We start from the raw sequence: 18748 nt of genomic DNA, 5'->3' as shown, positions 1-18748 counted from the left end.
CCTCTTTTCAGTGCCTGATACATTCTCTTAATGAAGTCTCCATAAATATTTGATAATAAAGAAAGTCCAACAGTGGTTACCAAATTAGAAACACCATAATCAATGAGCTCCTGATTGGAAAATGAGAAACACGGCAGTTAAAATCAGATTGACACAAAAACACTACTAACAAATGTGTATGTTGACATGGTTTGTATTTATTACAGTATAGCTTGATCAATAGTCATAGAAATGATAATAGGTTATAATAAAACAAATAAAAAATTAATGTAGGTAACTGTATATCCTGGGTAATCATATGAAAACAGTTGAATACAATAGAAAAATAAAACGGAGCACATTTTGCGTCCGTCGTTGAAAGGGGAAAAAAAAAAATCCAAAATCAGAGTGCATGACGATGGCAGACGTAAAAAGGCTTCACTACAAGCAAATTCAATATGAATTCTGTAGCAAAGAACACATTTCGTTTTCACCCGGCAACAACATAATGCAATGTATGACAGACACTTTGTACAAGTACTATAGTAAAGGCAAGACACTGGGACCAGATGAGAGCACTGACTACAACCACAGTCTGTAGAACTTTAACACAACAATCATGAAAACGTTCCTCCAACTAAATCTCCCAAGAAGAACTTGGAGAGCCGACAGATTTTGTGTGTCCCCAATCGATCGAGTCGCTCGTTTGCGTTCCCTGTTAAATCATCTTGATTCATTGCATTAAAGCTCTAAGCAGATGTTTACAGCAAGTCCAAATTGTCACAAGATGTTCTATATTTAAGCATCACTAAGTTTTCCCAGCGTCGCGCGTAGACCTGGAGGATTTGAGTTTTATTTGTGATCCCGTCTTATCCCCACGTTGACCGATTCTCCCACTGGGAATATCTTTTTTTCCAAAGTGCTAAGACATGATCTGTGAAACAAAATAAAATCAAAAAGTATTGCACTACTCATGAGGTCTTCACGGATGACTTCCATCGACGTACACACGTTGATATATCATAGTCGCTGCAGACTGCTCTATATGTGCACCTAACAATATATTCCTACAGCCGCTAAAAGCACGCCACCGCCGCCGGGCGAGAAAAGGGGGGTGCAGGGGGAGGAATCCAGAGGGGAGGGGGTACAGCCTGGTGACTGGATGTGCTTTATGTACTGGAGGATCTTAACTGAGGCACAGGAGGACGCATCATCCAGCCTCAGGGGAAAACCAACAACAGGTACGATTTGTTTGGTACGACACTCCTGAGACGCTGCAGGAGCGGCTCGTAGCATCAGTGTGACGCTTAACGCGGGTAAATATGCACTACAAGGCCTGCAGTGGTTCCAGTACACAGGAGGCGTGGCAAAAGTTACCTCAGAAACGCTGATGGTGTGGCATGATGGGAAAATTGTGTCAGGATTATTTCACTTGCATCAGATTATGTCTTTTGAAATTAAAGTAAATCTACAGGTCAATCGTGACATTTTTCAAAATCAAGTTTAGTTCTAGATTGCGGACTATTGAGGATTTTTTAAAAAAATTTCCTACAGATACGTTAGCTCCTTTCACAACAGCTGTGTGGTTTACATGGTAATGCTAACTAATTTAAAGGACCAGTTCCCTCAGAACTGATAAATCAGTCAATTTCTACTCAACCCATTCTAATGGAAAGAGTCTTGGTTCAGGAAAAGTTTCTGAAGCCTCATGTAAAAAAAATAAAAGGAAGCATCGCAGCATTATCTGAAAGAAACAAACGAGATGGGTCAAATAAAAGACTCCAGAATCCTGGTGATCCCGTATTTTAAGAAAAATTTCATGAACTAAGAAACTTCACCAGATTGCTGACTTAAACTTTTTGCTAAGCATATATGCAATTAAGTCGCTTAAAAATAACACTTGTTTTTCAGTTTTACCAAATTTAACGGAGCTATAATCGACGTCGGCTAACGGCTACCAGATGGGTTTTTTAATTTGGGGTGAACTGCATCTCTCAGCCCCTACAGACTATTGAATCTAAGCTGTAGATCAATAAATAAAAAGGCAGATGAACATTTTACGGATCGCTCCATGTTTCTGAGCACAAACCACACAACATAGGAGCAGTTTGTTCATGTTAACTCATACCAGCTGACATATGTTGAACGAGAAACGACACGTCACACTGGTGGTGGTGGTGAGAAAACGATCAGACTCGAGCGTCTCGTTTCGGGTCTGGATCGCAACGGAAAAACAAACGGTTTCAAAAGACGTCGTCTGTGAAGACCTGGACTCACTAATTGGTCACGCAACATGTTTTGGGGTTTTATTAGATCGGCTGTTCGAATCTCAGGGCTCATCGGCTGGGTTGGGACGTCAGTGGAGCTCACTGATTGGATGGGAGCAGGCCTTGCCTCTGGGCGTGCTCTAAGATGGCATTGTAGCAGAAGTAGTACTGGTCCGGCGTTTGAATGCTGAAGGCCCTCTGCGACCTCATGCGTCGCACCGTCTGGCACACGTTGAGGGAGCCCACGTCCTGCAGCTGCGACAGGCAGATGTCCAAAGCGCAGAAGGTACCTGCAGACGACAGGGGAACGGACGTCCATCTTTAAAATCGACGCTACGTCACCCATTCTGTTAGCATCAACAGCAACGGTGCCTTTTACAATAGCCGTACCTGTTCTCCCGATGCCGGCGCTGCAGTGGACGACCATCGGGGGTCCCTGTGGATGACCCGCCCACTGGAGTCCCAGAGCCTTCACCATCTTCCTCTGCTGCCTCTTCACAGCTCCCAGGAAGTCGATCAGAGTCACAGCGGAGGTGGGAACGCCGTAGTCGGGCCAGCTGAGGTACTGGAAGTGACTCACGTGTCTCTGCTCGCACGTCTGCAAGATTCATTTTCAAGTCGGTTAAATTCAAAAGTATTTTTGACTCTGCATAAAAACACACACACACACACACACCTTTCACTGATCAATGGGCAGACGGCGGTATATTCTTGAATGAACGAGTTCGCAGCACGAGACACATAACTCAGCCCCTCCCCTTCACCGTGACACCAAACAGGAAGTTCACAATCAGACAACTCAATATTACGTTTAAATAACCGTAACCTCATTTTCCAGCAGCCAACACGTCACAGCTGTAAACACCTAAGAAATCTGTCCACATGTGGAACTCCTACTTCCTGTCGCCTCTGCTGGCTTCCTGTGAAGGCGCGAACATCGATCCGTGATCCCTACCTCGGTGTTGTGCAGTTCGAGGGTGGTGTGGTTGTAGTGGGTGTGGTGATCGACCCTCTGGTTGACCACCGCCATGTGACCGTAGACCTCCTGCCCCCCCTCCTCCAGAGGCCAGTACTGCCCACACTTCCTCCGACTGCCCTCATCCGTCCTGCAGCACAGAAAACCAAACGTCCACTGAAGCCCTGACCGTCCTCAGTCTCCGTCCTGAACGATCGAATGGAATTACCTGGTTGTCATGACGATGACGAGCACGTTTTGTTCCCAGACCATCCTCCAGAAATCACCGTAGGTGTTCTCCAGCGGTCCTACACAGTTCAACGACAGGTTCAGAGGACATTACAGTCAACTAAATGTTTCTGTGCCTCCCTGGGAAAACTCCTAAAGATCTGGGACAGAAATATTGATTTTTTTTCCTCCCAATTTTAAAGCAAATTCCTCGCTTGCATTTGTCTAGGAAAATTCTGCAACAGTTTTCCTGGAAGTTCTAGAAAAGCTTTCCAAATTAAGAAACTTCCCCCAACTCTCTAAATGCGGTGTGGAGATGGTTGCGTAACGACTGTCAAACTTTTTTTCTTCAGAATCTGCATGAATGCTTCAGTTTTTACGAGCTTTCTAGCGCGGAACAGACTTGTCTCATTTTTTTCCTCCCTCTCGTTTAAAAATCTGATTTTCTGGTTAAAAAATCCATTTAATTACCAAATTATGAACAAAAAAAGTAATCAGGGGGCTTTAAAATGATGTGACGTCATACCTTGAGTCCCAATGTATGCACTCCTCTGTTTGTAGCCGTCCATGAAGCTGGCATTGATGTAGTCGGATCGCTGTGGCAACAAAAACGTGGTTACAGAGATGGAAATAAATCTTCTCAAACACGGACTTTTTCTTTTTCCTCTGGTAAGAATGAAACATATTTCAAAAAGGCGCTCACCTCATTCCTTCTGGGTTTCAAACGAACTCTAGTTTGATCAAGACACAACACATCTGCATAGCGATTCTTGTCCTGGTTGTAGACCGACCTGCACACACAAACTTCACAATGAGCCAAAAAGTCTTGCTACCAAACGTCTGCAGGCGGTGTTTGTGTGGGACGCTGCTGTGAACTGACTGTGCGCAGTGAAAAGTTCCAGGCGGCGGTTCTTTGCGGAGCTCCTCGTACTCCTGGTGGATGCCGGAGCGCTGCAGCCTCCCCAGGTGCGTCAGCAGCTCCTGCGGCCGCATGGACTCCGGTCCCGGGACGTGGATGGAGCCGTCCTCCAGCGGGATCCCCACCAGCTCGTCCACCGGGTCCACCCGGCCGTTCTGTCCCGCCAGCAGCTGCTGGTTCCAGCTGAACGCGTCCAGAGGCAGGAGGCCGCCCAGGTGCTGGGGGAGGCAGTCTCTGGGGAGGTGTTGGCGCAGCTCGGCCATTTTCACCATCTGAACCTGGAGCGGGGGAAAACCAAGACGTTTAGATATCAGATATGTTAACGTGGCACCAGAAGAAGAGCTCCTCTACTGACCCTCTCCCTCAGCTTCTCCTTGAGCAGCAGGCTGAGCAGATTGTAGGGCACCCGGAACCAAACAGGAGCCCCCACTATCAGCACCTTCTTCAGCCTGGCAGGGAACGCCCCCTGGTGGAGAGACGAGAGCACGACTGTAAATAAAGTGAAATTTACACCACCAGAACAGATGACATCGATTTCCTTCACCCATCTCTGAAACCATCCGTCACGCCAGTTTGTTGAGTTTTCAATAATTGAAACACTTTAACCTCAGATCCTGACGGGGGTAATGCATTCACTCCTTTTATTTCTTAAAAGACACTCGTATTTTATTCTGCTTCCTCTACTTTATGTTCTAGTTATTCTCTGAAAGGAAGAGATGCTAATGCGTCCGTCTTATTGACTCCTCATGACGTACCGCCGGACCCTTCAAAGAACAAATCATTTAGATGTAGGTACCTGACAAAATTAGCCCCACTCTGGAGTATTATGGAGCCGCGGCGTATGGATTAAATCATCTGAACGCTTGTCATCTCATTCGCTGACTCATTCATTTTACCGAATCAATGGGAGGTAACTTCCTGAAAGACGCAGCTTCAGTTTTAATCAGTCTGCTTCTTCACAGGATGGAGGACGTGATTCAACGGTAAGGATGGAGGAACATCCCAGAAAGACGGAGTCATTCTCATAAATGGCATCTGATGCGTTTCCTGTTAGTATCTCTGGGAAAATAAAAAAGATGCAGACGTGTTTGTCCAACCTTGAGCAGATTGAGGATCTTCTTGCTCAGGTCCAGCTCAAAGTTGGTGTAGTTGGAACCGGCCATGTCGTAGATGAACACCAAACCATTCCTCTGGGTCTCGAAGCTGCAAACAAACAAACACGTCCACGTTTAGCGTCTCTGTCCATCGTCTGAATAATAATCCAGAATAATGAGATACTGCATGTAATAATCTCCAAGTAAATTAAATTTCAACATTTTTTTTTTCTTTTTTTTTCAAAATGTCTTTTTAGAGCGTTCAGCAATTTTTGATTGATTCATACTTCAGGAAAGCCACATTGTGTGATTACAATTATATTTTGTTTACTTTATTCTTTTCCAACTATTGATTGTTTTTGAATGTGAATTCCTTTTTTTTGTGTATCTCTTTTGGATTTTGTGTGAATGTGATTATTTTATTTTATTTTTTGTGAATAGAGGTGCTTTTAAAAATCAAAATCAATCCGTCATTCATTCTTCTGTTTGTACGTTACTCTTTAAATAGGGGGGGACGAAAAGTTGCACCAAATAAAAAGCAAAACTAATGACTAAGTGCATTTTGTCAATCACGTGTCACTGAATTGTAAGAAAACATGATCTGTGGTCAAACTGCAGCCAACTTCTGCATGCAAGTCAGCAACAAGTACTCGATTACATTTGATATTACAACTAATCAACTTTGAAATATGCCGAGTCGTGTTTTGGGGTTTCGGATGCTGCAGTGGACGATCGGTTAACACTCTATGAACGATTTAAATGAGTCGTCACCTTTCCACGGCCCGATCCAGGAGGTAGAAGAGGGCCTGAAGCACCACATGGTTTCCTGTCTTGTTGGGGTGGTGAAGCTTGGCCGTGTACAGGGCGATGGAGGCCCCGGAGGGGTCCCGCGCGCTCTGGAATACAGAGGACTAACAGGTTATACAAGCAAATTGGTTCTGCTTTTTGGAAAAAGGCCAGGAAATTCCTCGCTGTAAAGAAAGTGGGACAAATTCCTGGATTCCTGGAGCCATTCCTTAATCTGGATTCACAAAACTGAAAGTGGGTCGTTTCATGCATAATCCTGTTAGTAAAAACAGGATGAAATTAAATGTAGATCATTTTCACTCTATGACCTGAAAGTTTTTAGAAATGAGCAAACTGAGGCTGGTTCAATCCAACGACAAGAACAAACACCCGCCACCGGGGGGCGCTTTGGAGCATCTGCTGCTTCCCGATAAAGTCCAAAGATCAGCAGCAGCAAAGATTCCTGTCAATAATGACGCTGCAGGTCTTCAACAACTTCTTCCTTCCATCGACGGACACACGATACGATTTTACGTCACGTTAAATCCGATGACGTCGGCAGAACCGGGAGAACCGACCACCTCTGTAAGCAAACGAGCCCGTGTTCTGACACGGGGGCTAAAAATACCTCAGACAGGATATGAAGCTGCTGCTGAGGCTGGAGAACGCCGACGTCAGGCCAGAGGATGTGCAGCATCAATGCCAATGTCGCACGTCAATGGGGGAGGAAGAGAGGAAACACAGGGGGGAGTGTGTGTGTGTGTGTGTGTGTGTGTGTGCTGGAAGGGGAGCATCTCTTACGGTTGTGATTCAGCTGACAAAAGGCTAAATTTATCCGGCACAGGATGTCCATGCGGCACGTTGAACCGCTGAAGGGTCTTAATTCCTGGAGAGCTTTCTCCCAGAATTCACAGCGAGCTGGAAGTTACTGACTGGACCTCATGCCAAGATGTTTCCTGGACGATTATGATGAATCTGTGTTCATGAAGACGTGAAAAACATCTAACTGAACCCAGCATGGAGGGCTGACGCTCCAGATAGCGTCTCATCTGCGTTAACCCTTTAAACGTTGTGTCACATGACATCAGACGTGTCAGTTTAAGACGTTTTTTTAGAGGCTCTTACCAACACGGTGAACTTCCCGCTGAGCAGCTCTGAGCGCAGAGGTTCTTCCTGAGGCTGAAGTCTGACGATTCCTTCTTTCAGACGCGTTTCCTAAAGAAAACAGAAGCAGCAGGTGAAGCCGGGCGACGGGGCGACGGTAACGGCTCTCTGGGAACAATGGAGAATTCCACACCCGACTTTCCTGCCAGGAGGATTCCTCTCCTCAAGGTTTCCACCCTCCACCCACCTGGAAAACCTCCCTTCTCTCTACTGAGGTGTTCGACGCTTACTTTACAGTAGACGTGAATGAGAGGGTTAAAAATAAACCTGGTAAATAAAATCTGGACGAGGGTTTAATGACATTACAGGATGGACAGAATGATCGATTAACCGATTGATTGATTGATCCCAGCCCCAGTCTTTCGCTTCATGTCATAATTTATTGGTAATAAGAGACATCAATGAGAGTAAAAGTTGGAATCAGAAGGCAGTCAAACTGCACACCTCTGCCAGCGTCAATGAAATGTGAAATAAAAAGGAAGGATGACATCATCGGCTGTTGCATCATCGCCGCCGCCGGAGGAGCAGACGGGCAGATGTAGATCTGCTTCGTCCTGATTTAACTCCGTTTCTTCAGAGACATTAAATCTCTTTGACGGTGGGCGTGTCTCGCCTCTGTCCATAGATTACCTGGTTGTGATAGTAGCCATACCTTACACACACACACACACACACACACACACACACACACACACACACACACACACAAAAAATGCTTTCTGACATTTGATAAGCAAACAAACACACGGGTGATTGCATCACTTCCTCCAACTGTGGTAGGCGGAGGTAAAAACACCAGCTTTAATCCACGTCATGTAACACCAGGCAGGTCGACTCATATCGATGGGTAGACGCCTAAACTGGTTTCTGATGGTCACCAGCAGTGGAAACCAGTAATAATTACTGAGCCCCCCCAGCACTAAAGACAGACTGGTTCAGTCATTCAGAAAACAGATCGACATGAAATCATTTGTGCAGAAACTGAATGAAGAGTCTAATCAGCTGCTGGCTTCCCTGCATCTGAATGCTGTGTTCTGATGAATTACCTGCACCAGCCTGACACAGCATCCAGTTCAATGAGCTGTGGAGAACAATCCTGCTCAAAGTCACCCTGAAGGACCAGCTATTCCTTGCAGGAACCAACCCAACCTCGAAGTCTCTTCACCAACAGACGAGGTGGGAGAATCTCCAAGCCTTCAGGCCATTAGAGTCTGAGACATCTGGGAACTTTCTACTTCCTGCGGCGGATAAACCGAAGCATATCCAAGCAGATAAATCCCATTTTGTGTGCTCAAATTTGGCCTGAATTGCAATTTCCAGAGAACCATGTAGGGACAAAATGAGACGCGACTCTGGACTCCCTGGCATTCGTTGGAGAACTTCTTTGTTAGTATCTCAATAGTTTGTTGGGATCATAAAGCGAACGAGGCCCTGAGGCCCAACCCCTGAGGTTTCGTCTTGATGATAATAATATCGTAGAGGTCACAGACTATTTCAGGGAAAAGTAGGGAGCAGACATCCTTTCTCTGCTGCGGTCGATCACAATCTGCCATTTGTGAATCCTCCAACGCTCATCTTTGTTCTAAGGAGGCCTCTAAACATCCCTGGAGACATCCAGATATCCCGTTAGGCGCTCTGGATAAACTGAATGCATGTAATCTTAGGCTTCCTGGTCCTGCTAGGTGTTTAACAAACAGAACTAATAGGAGGAAGATCCGTAGAGCTCAGAAGGGACATAAAGTGGCCCCCGAGCCCCCGAAGCATCAAAAGATCTTCAAAAATAATTGAACACATGAACCACATTCCAGCTCCTAATCGAATTATGATGCATACGTTGGAACCGTTCACGTCCATCGCTGGGTTTAATATTGGTTTACATGCCGGCGCGGCGGACCCTCCCTTTGAAACGTTATGTTCCTCATTTACTCTGACCTCCTGACCTCCGCTGCAGCGACCAATGAACACTTATTCCGTGATAAGCTTCAAACTCTCTGGGAAGCTGAGCATGCTGCTTCTTGAAATATCTCCCTGGTGCATAGCTCACTGGAGAGTGTGTGTGTGTGTGTGTGTGTGTGTGTGTGTGTGTGTGTGTGTGTGTCTCCGGCCCCAGGGTTTTGGTGCATCTGTTCATCTCTTGCTCAGCCTCTGAAGACACTGGCTTGTGTTCCTGCGCTGTGGGCGTGGTGAATATTTCTACGTTTACTTTCCCACCTCTGGGTCTGGTATAATATCTGGGTCAACTTGTATTTCTACATTCGATGGCGCGCTCTGCAGAGATCTTGGACGCCATTTGGTGCAAACGCGGGTATGACGAGAACCTGACCCTGACCGGGAAACGGAAGCCAAACTTCAAAAACCTGCAGCAGAGATTTTTGCAGCTTTGCTCAAAATGAAGGACATCCGCACCAGCAGGGGGCAGTAGTCTTTATTTGACAGTTTTAAAAACTGGATGTGCTTGGAAATCCACTTCAAATCAGTTTTTATTCCAGACGGACATGTTGTGAAACTTTTTGAGTTGTGGCGACTGAAATGTCAGATTTTTCTGTGTGCCATTTGATTGGAGTAATTTCTGTTATCATTTTGTACGGCGAACAACCGATAAGATGCTGTTTTCTCACCAACAGCTCAAAAATCAGGCCATGAAAGTGCTGATGAGGGTCAAGTGGTTTCAGACTGCATGGGAAACGCTGCAAAAACTGGGCCACCGACGCTCACCGGCAGCGTCTGATGGCTAACTGCTAGCCTGGAGCCGAAGGGCTCTGATTGCCTAGAAAGTCATTGTGGCCAAAATGGTTTCAAAAAGTTTCAAATGAAACCTAAACCTTGTGAGAAGCAGATTGTATTTGTGAAAGCCCCAACTTCGGATAACATTTGGAATTTGACAACACACGGTTGAAAATGGACCAAATTATTTACGTCCGAGACATAAATGACCCCAAAAACAACCCAACTTGACAATGAAATTGCACTCCGAATGGATCAGATGTGCAGTTCATAGGTAAGAAATCCTTGGTTAACTGCTGTTTAGCAGAATGCTAACATGACAAGGCTTTTCTTACCCTGTAGCTGTGGAAAAGCTCGATGGCTCGGAGGACATCAAACTTGCGAGCCATGAGGAACTTGACGGCCAAATCCCTGGACAATGGCGATACTCCATGCTGACTGGTCCACTTGTTGATTTCCTCCAAAAACTGTCTGGTAGCCTGAAAGAGACACAGATGCACTCACACATTTTGTACTCCTGTAATTACAGGGTCAAGACGGGAGGAAGTGAAACTGGGCCTTAAGCTCGATGCTTCCTCAGAGGAAGCGCCTCGCGGAATATCTGACAACTTTACGGCCTGGTGAGATGTCGATGATAGTGTTTCTTGTGTGGTTGTACAGTTTGCAGGATGAAAGCAGCGCCGCGAGTGTGTTTGCGCAAAGCATATAAACGGGGATGTACAAAATAAAATGTGTGAAGTGTAATTTGTGCAGCCAAACAAAACCACAGGTCATAGAAGTAGCTCCTCCACTATGTTGGTTCTCCTCCTTAGTTGACCACAGCTATTTAAAGGAAGTTTTTGCCACTTCATGGAAGCCATTAAGTGACTAAAAATTCCAGTGAATTGTTGAGATAAAAAGAACAGCAAGAGAAAACTCTGAAACTGAAATCTGGATGCTGCCAACAGGAAAGAGCTTCAGAAGAGCGAAGTGGAAAACATGAAGACTGATGTTATCGTCCTGGTGATTACAAGCTGTTCAATTCACTTAAACAGCCTGCAAGGTCAACAAGACTCTTGGTGCTTTTCTAGTTAGATTGACATGAAGTCTCAGTAGGACTGAAATAATATCACATTTTTACTGTTTCTGAGAGTTTTATCAAAGGTTTTACAAGAAGAATTTATTATTTTCACACAATTTACTAGAGAAATATTAATTACGTTGATGCTACGTGACCAGAGATAAGGTGCTGCGGTTGTCACCTTCAGCTCCAAGTAAGAAAAATATACACTAACAGGTTTTTTTTTTTAAAACAGGAAATAACACGACAGGCACTTCCTGTTCAAACTTTGTACGGAACAAAACTTCACAAAAACACATTTCTGGAAATGTTTAAAAAAAAAAAAAAATTTTACAGTCCGACACTACAGCTTTAGTACATTTTGATCCGGGTTTGGTGGTGCGACTATTGTGTTTGCAGTAACGGACATAGAAGAAAACAATGCAGACAGATCATAAAAAATTTTAACTCCTGCATCAGACACAAAATGAATGAATGAATGTCCTCAGATTTAAATGTGTCACAGAAACAACAAAAGTGAAAAATTCTCATCCCTGAAAGAGAGCTAATATTCAATCTTGGTTTTTTTTGTTGCTCTAGTTTGGTCTCCGCCACCTCAGGAACTACTTAGCTACTAGTTTTAACTAACTTGACCCATTTTCTAACCACTAAAGTTCAGTCCATAGTATGATTTCAGGTTTTTCTGTCACAAAAAAGCCACCGGCTGTGGGCGAAACCAAAATGAACGTGTTCAGAATGAACCAGTGGGGCCAAGTTGCAGGTTGGACCCAGTCGGTACTGATCCAATTCATACCACACGTTTATTATAGAAGCCTTGCATTAATTTTGTAGAGTAACTTATGCACATAACTTGCAGTCTTTGGGGTGGGGGTGGGGGGGGCTTCCTGTCCACTCTGCTCTGATTATACCCTCCCCAGTGAATCGTTTAAAGGTGACAGAGGAGGCAGTGAAAGCCCACGCTCAAAACACAGGGTTTCGCTTCTCTGGCGAAGCCAAGCGGCGGAGGGGCATGCATGGGAGACAGGAAGTCAAGTTCTGGGAGACCACGGCTCTTGAGGAATACAAAACGATTACTGAGGAGCAGCGAGCCTGAAGACAGGATGCCACTGTCCCCCCCCCCAGGAAAGCCAGGGCTTTCACAAACAGAAGGGCCTGCAGCTTCTGCCCGGCTCGAACGCCTTAACATGCAAGAGATGAGGGATGATTGCACCTGACGGGGCAAACCAATGCAGACAGTTGCAACACTATGCATCAGCAGTCCCGACTTTCTTTCCTAGGTGTCATCTAGGGAGGGGTAGGTAATCTGGCCAAAAAGGAGTCGTGAATTAAGATCGTGCTTAAGATCTTTAATTTCTGGCCCCTTCACCCCCAAGGGAGGTTTATTTGGCCTACAAATGGATACCAATTGTGCAGCTTCACAAAGTCCAGATGTTAGTGTAGATGTACTGTTAGTCGTTTTGCTTTTCCAGAGTAAAAAAAAGCTCACAAACTTCAAACTACAATTGATGTGGCTCAAATGAATCCATCAGCTGAATAAGCAAGATGAATAAAAGGGAGATAAACTCATTCCGTTTCCCTTTTTAAAACTTCAGTGAAATTAAAATCAAGTACCCTGATAACTATTTTGTTCTGAACTTCACCCAATGAACAATCAGCTCTTGAACACAAAACAAAGTTCCAACGAGTGTGGGCTGTCTGCTCTTTGTTGTTGCACCGTGAAGCATTAATCCTCCACGTTAGCCAAAGACAACTTCCTGTCAGATTTTGTCAGGTACACTCGGGTTTCCAACATTTCAATGGTCTGACAGCTGCTCTTTCTCCCTTAGCCTTTTAAGGAGAGCCTGCCAAGCCCAGGCAGTGACCCTCTGTTCCTGGAGAAGCCAGTCTTGTTTGGTTTTTCTGCATTAGGGGCCATATCCGCTAGAATGGAATTTGAGGATGAACGGGTTTGTTTTCATGATAGCACACAAGACTGCATTGGAAGACACGATGCGGAGGAGTGACTTGTTTCAAATCCTAGAGGATGCATAAATATTTGTTTGACTTGCTCCAGCTCTGATATGCAAGGAGAGTTCATAATAACACATTTTAAAACACTTAATTCTGGCTCATAGAGTCTCGTTTAAATGTAAATATACTAAAGAGGTTGGCGCGAGTACACAATTAGTATTTAGGACATGCAGTAGGACCTCGAGATACGAGCTGCTCCACATACAAACTATTTGAGATATGAGCTGTGTTTCAGGACACCACCGCTAGTTAGTGGATGGATACAACATCAGCTGAGACCAGATCTCGTTCTTTACCACGTGTTGGCGGATGGATACAACATTAGTGAGACCGGATCTCATTCTTTTGGTGGAGTAAAGACGTAGCTCGTGTGTTCTCCTGACTTTTGCGTTTTTCATAGTTTATCATTGTTTACGTAACAAATATAATTAATTATACACGGGTCAAGTCTGCATATCTATTGGTTGATAAAATGATTTTTTTTTCTCACAATTTAGAGTTTGGGGCTTTTTTTTAAGAAGCTGGAACAGATTAAAATGATTTTAGTTACTTTAAAGTTAAATCCTGTTTGACTTATGAGCTCAGTCAAAGAACAAATTAAACTATTATTGAATAAGTTTATGACAATCCTGTTTGTTGTCAGGGGTTCTTCATGCTGCCAATGACTGCCTATAACTAACTGATTTGGTTCACTGTGGTAGGAACATGTTACGCTGTGTGTTAGTGGATGAATTGGTTGGGTTTTCTTTTTCTGTTATTGCCAAAAAGCCTAAAAAATCAGGACCAAAGCCTGTAGACACCGACCCTACTTCAGAGAATTCACTGTTAGAACCGGATAACAGGAAAACTGCTACGAGGAGGAGACGGAGGCTAAATCCCGGATATTATTACTCATTTTTTTAAGATAAAAAATCAAAACAGTGATCATCCCGTACAATCTCACAAACTGGTGTTTTCCAAAGTCCAAAAATTCTAAAAATATTCAAGGAAAGTCACTAATATTAGAATCTGGAACTGCCAATGTTTGGAATTTTGGCACTGAACTGCTAGCTAAACAAGATTAATGGTAATATATTTAAGCTTTATGTGGCGAGACAAATAATTCCTGATAGCTACTTCATGAGAATTCTAAATCGATTAATAATTTGACACAGCTAATCAAAGGATTGTCTCTCGAATGCCTTTGTCCATGCTGGAGACTCCACCACCTCCATCCCACATGATCCCATTCAGACTTATTATGCAGCAACTGCTTCCAGCGTTGGTGCAGTAGATCCCTGCAGCCGACCAGAACCGTCTCCTGATGAGTAGCTCTGCTCAACACGACGCAACACCACAGCGCTGAAACCAATGCAGCGCAAACCAGTGCTGAAGGACCATCGGTTGTCTCTGGGTCATCTTCAAATCTAGACCATAAATCACTGTCTTTGACTAACCAACAACAACAAACCCAAACAAAGGCCTTATAACCAGCTAGAAGCAGTGAAATTCAACACATTTGCTTTAAAAACAATGATGTCACAATGGATTTTCTGATGGGAACATACAGAACTACCCATGGTGCAGTTGGGCAATCATGTTGGAGAAAAAAAATCTTATGTTCTAGAGGCTGACTCTCGTGGAAAGCCTTTTATTAAGAGCTCCATTAATGAGACATGTTGGGGGGAAAGGGGGGTGTCTTTACAGCGCCATGACAACGCCTCCATCCCGCTAACGGGGCTAATGCTTCTCTTTATTGCTCCGGTAGGAGGAGGGTTGATCTGGGCCCCTGATGATGACGGATGCTATGCTAATCTATTTACAATTATAGGAACTGCTCTTTCCAAGCAGCTCTGCTTCACGTCAGATGTGTCCATTTGGCACGAGTCAATACCAAAACAGGAAGTCAATAATGCTACTCTCTCCCTATTCCCCAATTTCTCTCACTCCACTGCTTCCTGGGAGTAGATTGAAAACACACACACACACATACACACTTAAATCACATGACAGACACACACTCTCACTCATAAGCCCCCCAGTCTTAGTGGAAATGCTTTTAACAGCTGCCTTTAGAATGAAGTTCCACTGCTCTGTGTATGGTCCCCAGAGAACTACCCTACCACACACACACACACACACACACACACACACGCACCCCCCATAAGGCGGCGGATGTAATGAAGGCGTCCGGTACCCTAGCGGGGGCCCTGGCTCACACAGGAAATGGAGTAGCCAGATAAAGATAAGGCTTTCTGCTGTCCAGATGATGAGGAATCAGCCAGAAGAGAAGGAGAGAGCTCGAGCAGCACCAAAGAAGAAGCAACGCACACAGATTCTAAACCCAGCCGGTATAACGGGCGCTATCCCCACACCGGACCAGACCTGTGTGAGGAGCACATGGAGATTTCATATGGTTTGGTTTAAACTACTATAAAGCCAACTGGGAACGTTTAAACTACAGCATAAACGCTATAATTAAGGCTGAAACGCCATCTTGTTGGGTGCACCGAGCTAAAAGTAACATCTCACACAGCAGACCTGGACTAAATCCTCCCTTTGGCTTCATGAACGTTGCAGACTATAAACATTACCTTTAGGACGGTGCACCTAACTCACTTTTTTTGGTCTATGTTAAATTTGGTAATCCTAATGAACCAACTGGGACTTTTACTCCAAAAACTAAGTTAAATCTGCAGGAATTGAGCAAAAATTACAACAACTGAAGCAGAAATCAGTTGATTTGCAAATATTTCATCAGTCCAGTGACCGATTAACAAGCCTCCAACAATCGGCAGCCTTGTTTCCACATTATTTGCCCCCACCAAACAGTCTCATAATTACTTGCCCCCAGAGTTCAGAAAACACTTGTATTATTATTATTAGTCTAGACATTAGTGAACAAAAACAACATTTGACCAATTCAATTATTCTGGATCACAAGATCTAGAAGGCGGTTTGGGTCCAGATCCTGCTTGCCAAGTTATTTAATGGGGGTGAACATTTTTGCCCACAGCAGGAATCCAGCAGATGATCCAGATCTGTTATTTGACCAGTCCTGTCTCCATCACCAAAAGAACCCCCCCAGACCTAAGGGCCATTTTTAAACTACCAAGTTGGAGCTTTTATAACCAAAAAGATAAATATTCTTGAATGCAACAAAAGGGAATAAACCACTCCAGGACTTTTTAGCACAACATTCCAGGAAGCAAGGTGGAACTCGTTTGAGTTCATCAATGAAACTAGTTTCAGTGAGAACGTGACGCAGAGACAGATCAAGTTTGGGCCAAATCTGGAGCCGGACTCGGTCTGCAACCTCCCCACCAGCAACTTTTACCACCCAACATGACTGTTTCACATCTTTTGGAGGCTGATGGGGGGGGGGGGTGAATCCAGCCTGGAGAGGATCTGAACTGATGGAACGACACTGATAGCCCGAAGCGCCAGAAATCGATCCAGCATTTCCGCTCCTCTTTCAGGACTATTTCGCAACGGATCCATTGCGCGCTGCCACTCGCCCCAGTGCGCACACGGTAATGCGCAGAGGCAAAAATACCTCCAGGTAGGGCGGACTGGAGCGTTTAGGGCGATGTAAAACAGTTAAAAAAAAAAAAAAGAGAGAGGTGAAAGGCTGCCGAGGCCTACCTGTTCTTCCTCCAGCGACAGAGTAGCTGCCATGATCCCCGCCAGTTCACCTTTTTAGCGAGACGAGTCGTTCTCATGAAGTGGGAGATGGCGGTGTGTGTGTGTGTGTGTGTGCGCGTCTGTCCCTCGTGGAAAAACGGGGGTTAGGGGTTGTCCCTCCGGATCCCACTGGAAGGCATCGAAACGCCGCAGAACGAGCCCGAATGTTGCGTTTGTCTTGCGGAACAAACTGGATAACAGTCTTCCATCCAGTCCGGACAGAAAACCAGCGGGTGTTGTGTCACAAGAGGAACACAAAACCAGCACCTAGACGCGGGTTCAGCGTCGGTCGATGGGAAGAGTGTTCAGACAGCGTCCCGCTCCGCATCCACCGCACCTCACGCACACGGGAGAGCCGCCCGCTGACAAGCCCACGCCATGAATAGCGAGTTTTTCGCCCCTAACGTCGCCTTTATGCAGAGAGGAAGAACGGCCCTGAGCGGGGACAGACGGCTGTTTCTGCGGGTCGCTCCGCCCCCTGGTGGTCAGCGGCAGAACGCAGCGCAGCTCACGACCGCCTCCATTCATAAAAACAGGACAACAAGGGAGGGAAGAACCCCCCCATTCTGGGTGTCAGTTTGCATCATAAGAACCCCCCCATGCTGAGTGTCAGTTTGCATCCGGACACATGAAGGGAGTAGAAGACAAAAATAAGTTTTCAAACATTTAAATAAGATTCCCCTCTACTCAAAATGTGTTGTTTTGTCAACTAGTTCACTGAGATTTGACCATAATTTGATTTATGTCCACAAATTGATAACAGGACGTAAATTATAAATTAATCTGCCGGGGAAAAGTTAATCTGTTCTGATTCCAAGGAAAAATTTGAGATTTGATTAGAGATTTTTTGGAAATAAACCAAGAGAGTTTGCTAATCTACAAGCAGATTATCAGAGTTAGCAGATAAAGAGTTAGCAGATAAAGAGTTAGCAGATGGAGTTAGCAGATAAATAGTTTGATGAGAGTTAGCTGATAAAGAGTTAGTTGATAGAAGCTAAGAGTTAGAGGATAGAGAGTTAGCTGATACAGAGCTAGCTCAAGAGTTAGCTGAGAAAGAGTTAGCTGATAGTTAGAAGGTAAGAGTTAGCTGATGGAGTTAGCAGATAAATAGTTTGATGATAGAGTTAGCTGATAAAGAGTTAGCTGATAAAGAGTTAGCTGATACAGAGCTAGCTCAAGAGTTAGCCGATAAGGAGTTAGCTGACAGTCAGATGACACAGAGCCAACTGATAAAGAGCTAGCTGAAACAGAACTAGCTCATAAAGAGTTAGCTGGTAAAGAGTTAGCCCATGAGTTAGCTGAAAAAACAAAACAAAAGCTAGCTATCTAATAGTTAGCTTAAACAGAGCTAATACTGTACCTGAAACAGATCTAGCAGATAAAGTTAGCTGAAGCAGAGTTAGCCGACTAACAGTTGGCCAATATCGAGTTAGTTAACTTCAATAGAAGTTGGTGATAGTTATTTAATATAAATGTTGCTAATATAACGTTTTCTAGTATCGGTTAGCGGATACAAAGCTGGTGAACGTAGGAGTTGTTAATATGGACATACTGTAGTTAATATAAGTTGCTAATATACATTTTTAGAGTTATGCTCATATAGTTATAAGGATTTTGATAATATGAAATTAGCTAATATAAAGTTCGTTAAATCGACTAAATAAATGTAAACATTGTGACGTCAAAGCTTGTTTGGAAGCTAATATTTGTGAATTATGTAAATGACAAAGTAAAGATGTAGAAAGTTGACACCTGCAGCACACCTGAGACCATACGTGTCTAGAAAACAGCAGTTAGACATCTGGAAATAGAATAGTTTTATATATAGATACTTTATAGAAAATTATTTAACAAGTTGTTTTATAAAATTTTAATGAGACTAAATACGACCTTGAAAAT

At 44.3% G+C, this 18748-nt stretch overlaps 1 protein-coding gene across 2 annotated transcripts; it reads right to left on the bottom strand.

Moving 5' to 3' along the window:
• Window positions 1–177: 177 nt before the first annotated feature.
• Window positions 178–17311, bottom strand: ptpn9a (protein tyrosine phosphatase non-receptor type 9a). 2 transcript variants are annotated; one of them, XM_068312195.1, is made up of 13 exons: window positions 16811–17311; window positions 10452–10595; window positions 7354–7443; window positions 6214–6338; window positions 5446–5551; window positions 4704–4814; window positions 4310–4626; window positions 4133–4220; window positions 3956–4025; window positions 3431–3509; window positions 3202–3352; window positions 2637–2844; window positions 178–2536 (listed from the first exon to the last, which is right to left on the bottom strand). In XM_068312195.1, exons 1-13 carry the CDS (start codon window positions 16841–16843, stop codon window positions 2346–2348), a joined length of 1713 nt encoding a protein of 570 aa, XP_068168296.1. In that variant the 5' UTR covers window positions 16844–17311; the 3' UTR covers window positions 178–2345. The 2 variants fall into 2 exon arrangements, with proteins under 2 accessions (XP_068168296.1, XP_068168297.1); XM_068312196.1 differs by lacking the exon at window positions 7354–7443.
• Window positions 17312–18748: the final 1437 nt, after the last annotated feature.

The sequence above is a fragment of the Antennarius striatus genome, chromosome 4 (genome assembly GCF_040054535.1).
Source record: "Antennarius striatus isolate MH-2024 chromosome 4, ASM4005453v1, whole genome shotgun sequence".
In the NCBI taxonomy this organism is placed as follows: Eukaryota; Metazoa; Chordata; class Actinopteri; order Lophiiformes; family Antennariidae; genus Antennarius; species Antennarius striatus.
This window is presented reverse-complemented; position numbering and strand designations above follow the sequence as displayed.

Excerpts from the sequence above, each read along its gene's own strand:
- ptpn9a (XM_068312195.1), bottom strand. The coding sequence starts at position 16,843 with ATGGCAGCTACTCTGTCGCTGGAGGAAGAACAG. Across the intron at positions 10,596-16,810 it reads TGTCGCTGGAGGAAGAACAG|GCTACCAGACAGTTTTTGGA; the intron begins GTAGGCCTCGGC and ends TGTCTCTTTCAG. Across the intron at positions 4,627-4,703 it reads AGGAGAAGCTGAGGGAGAGG|GTTCAGATGGTGAAAATGGC; the intron begins GTCAGTAGAGGA and ends CCCCCGCTCCAG.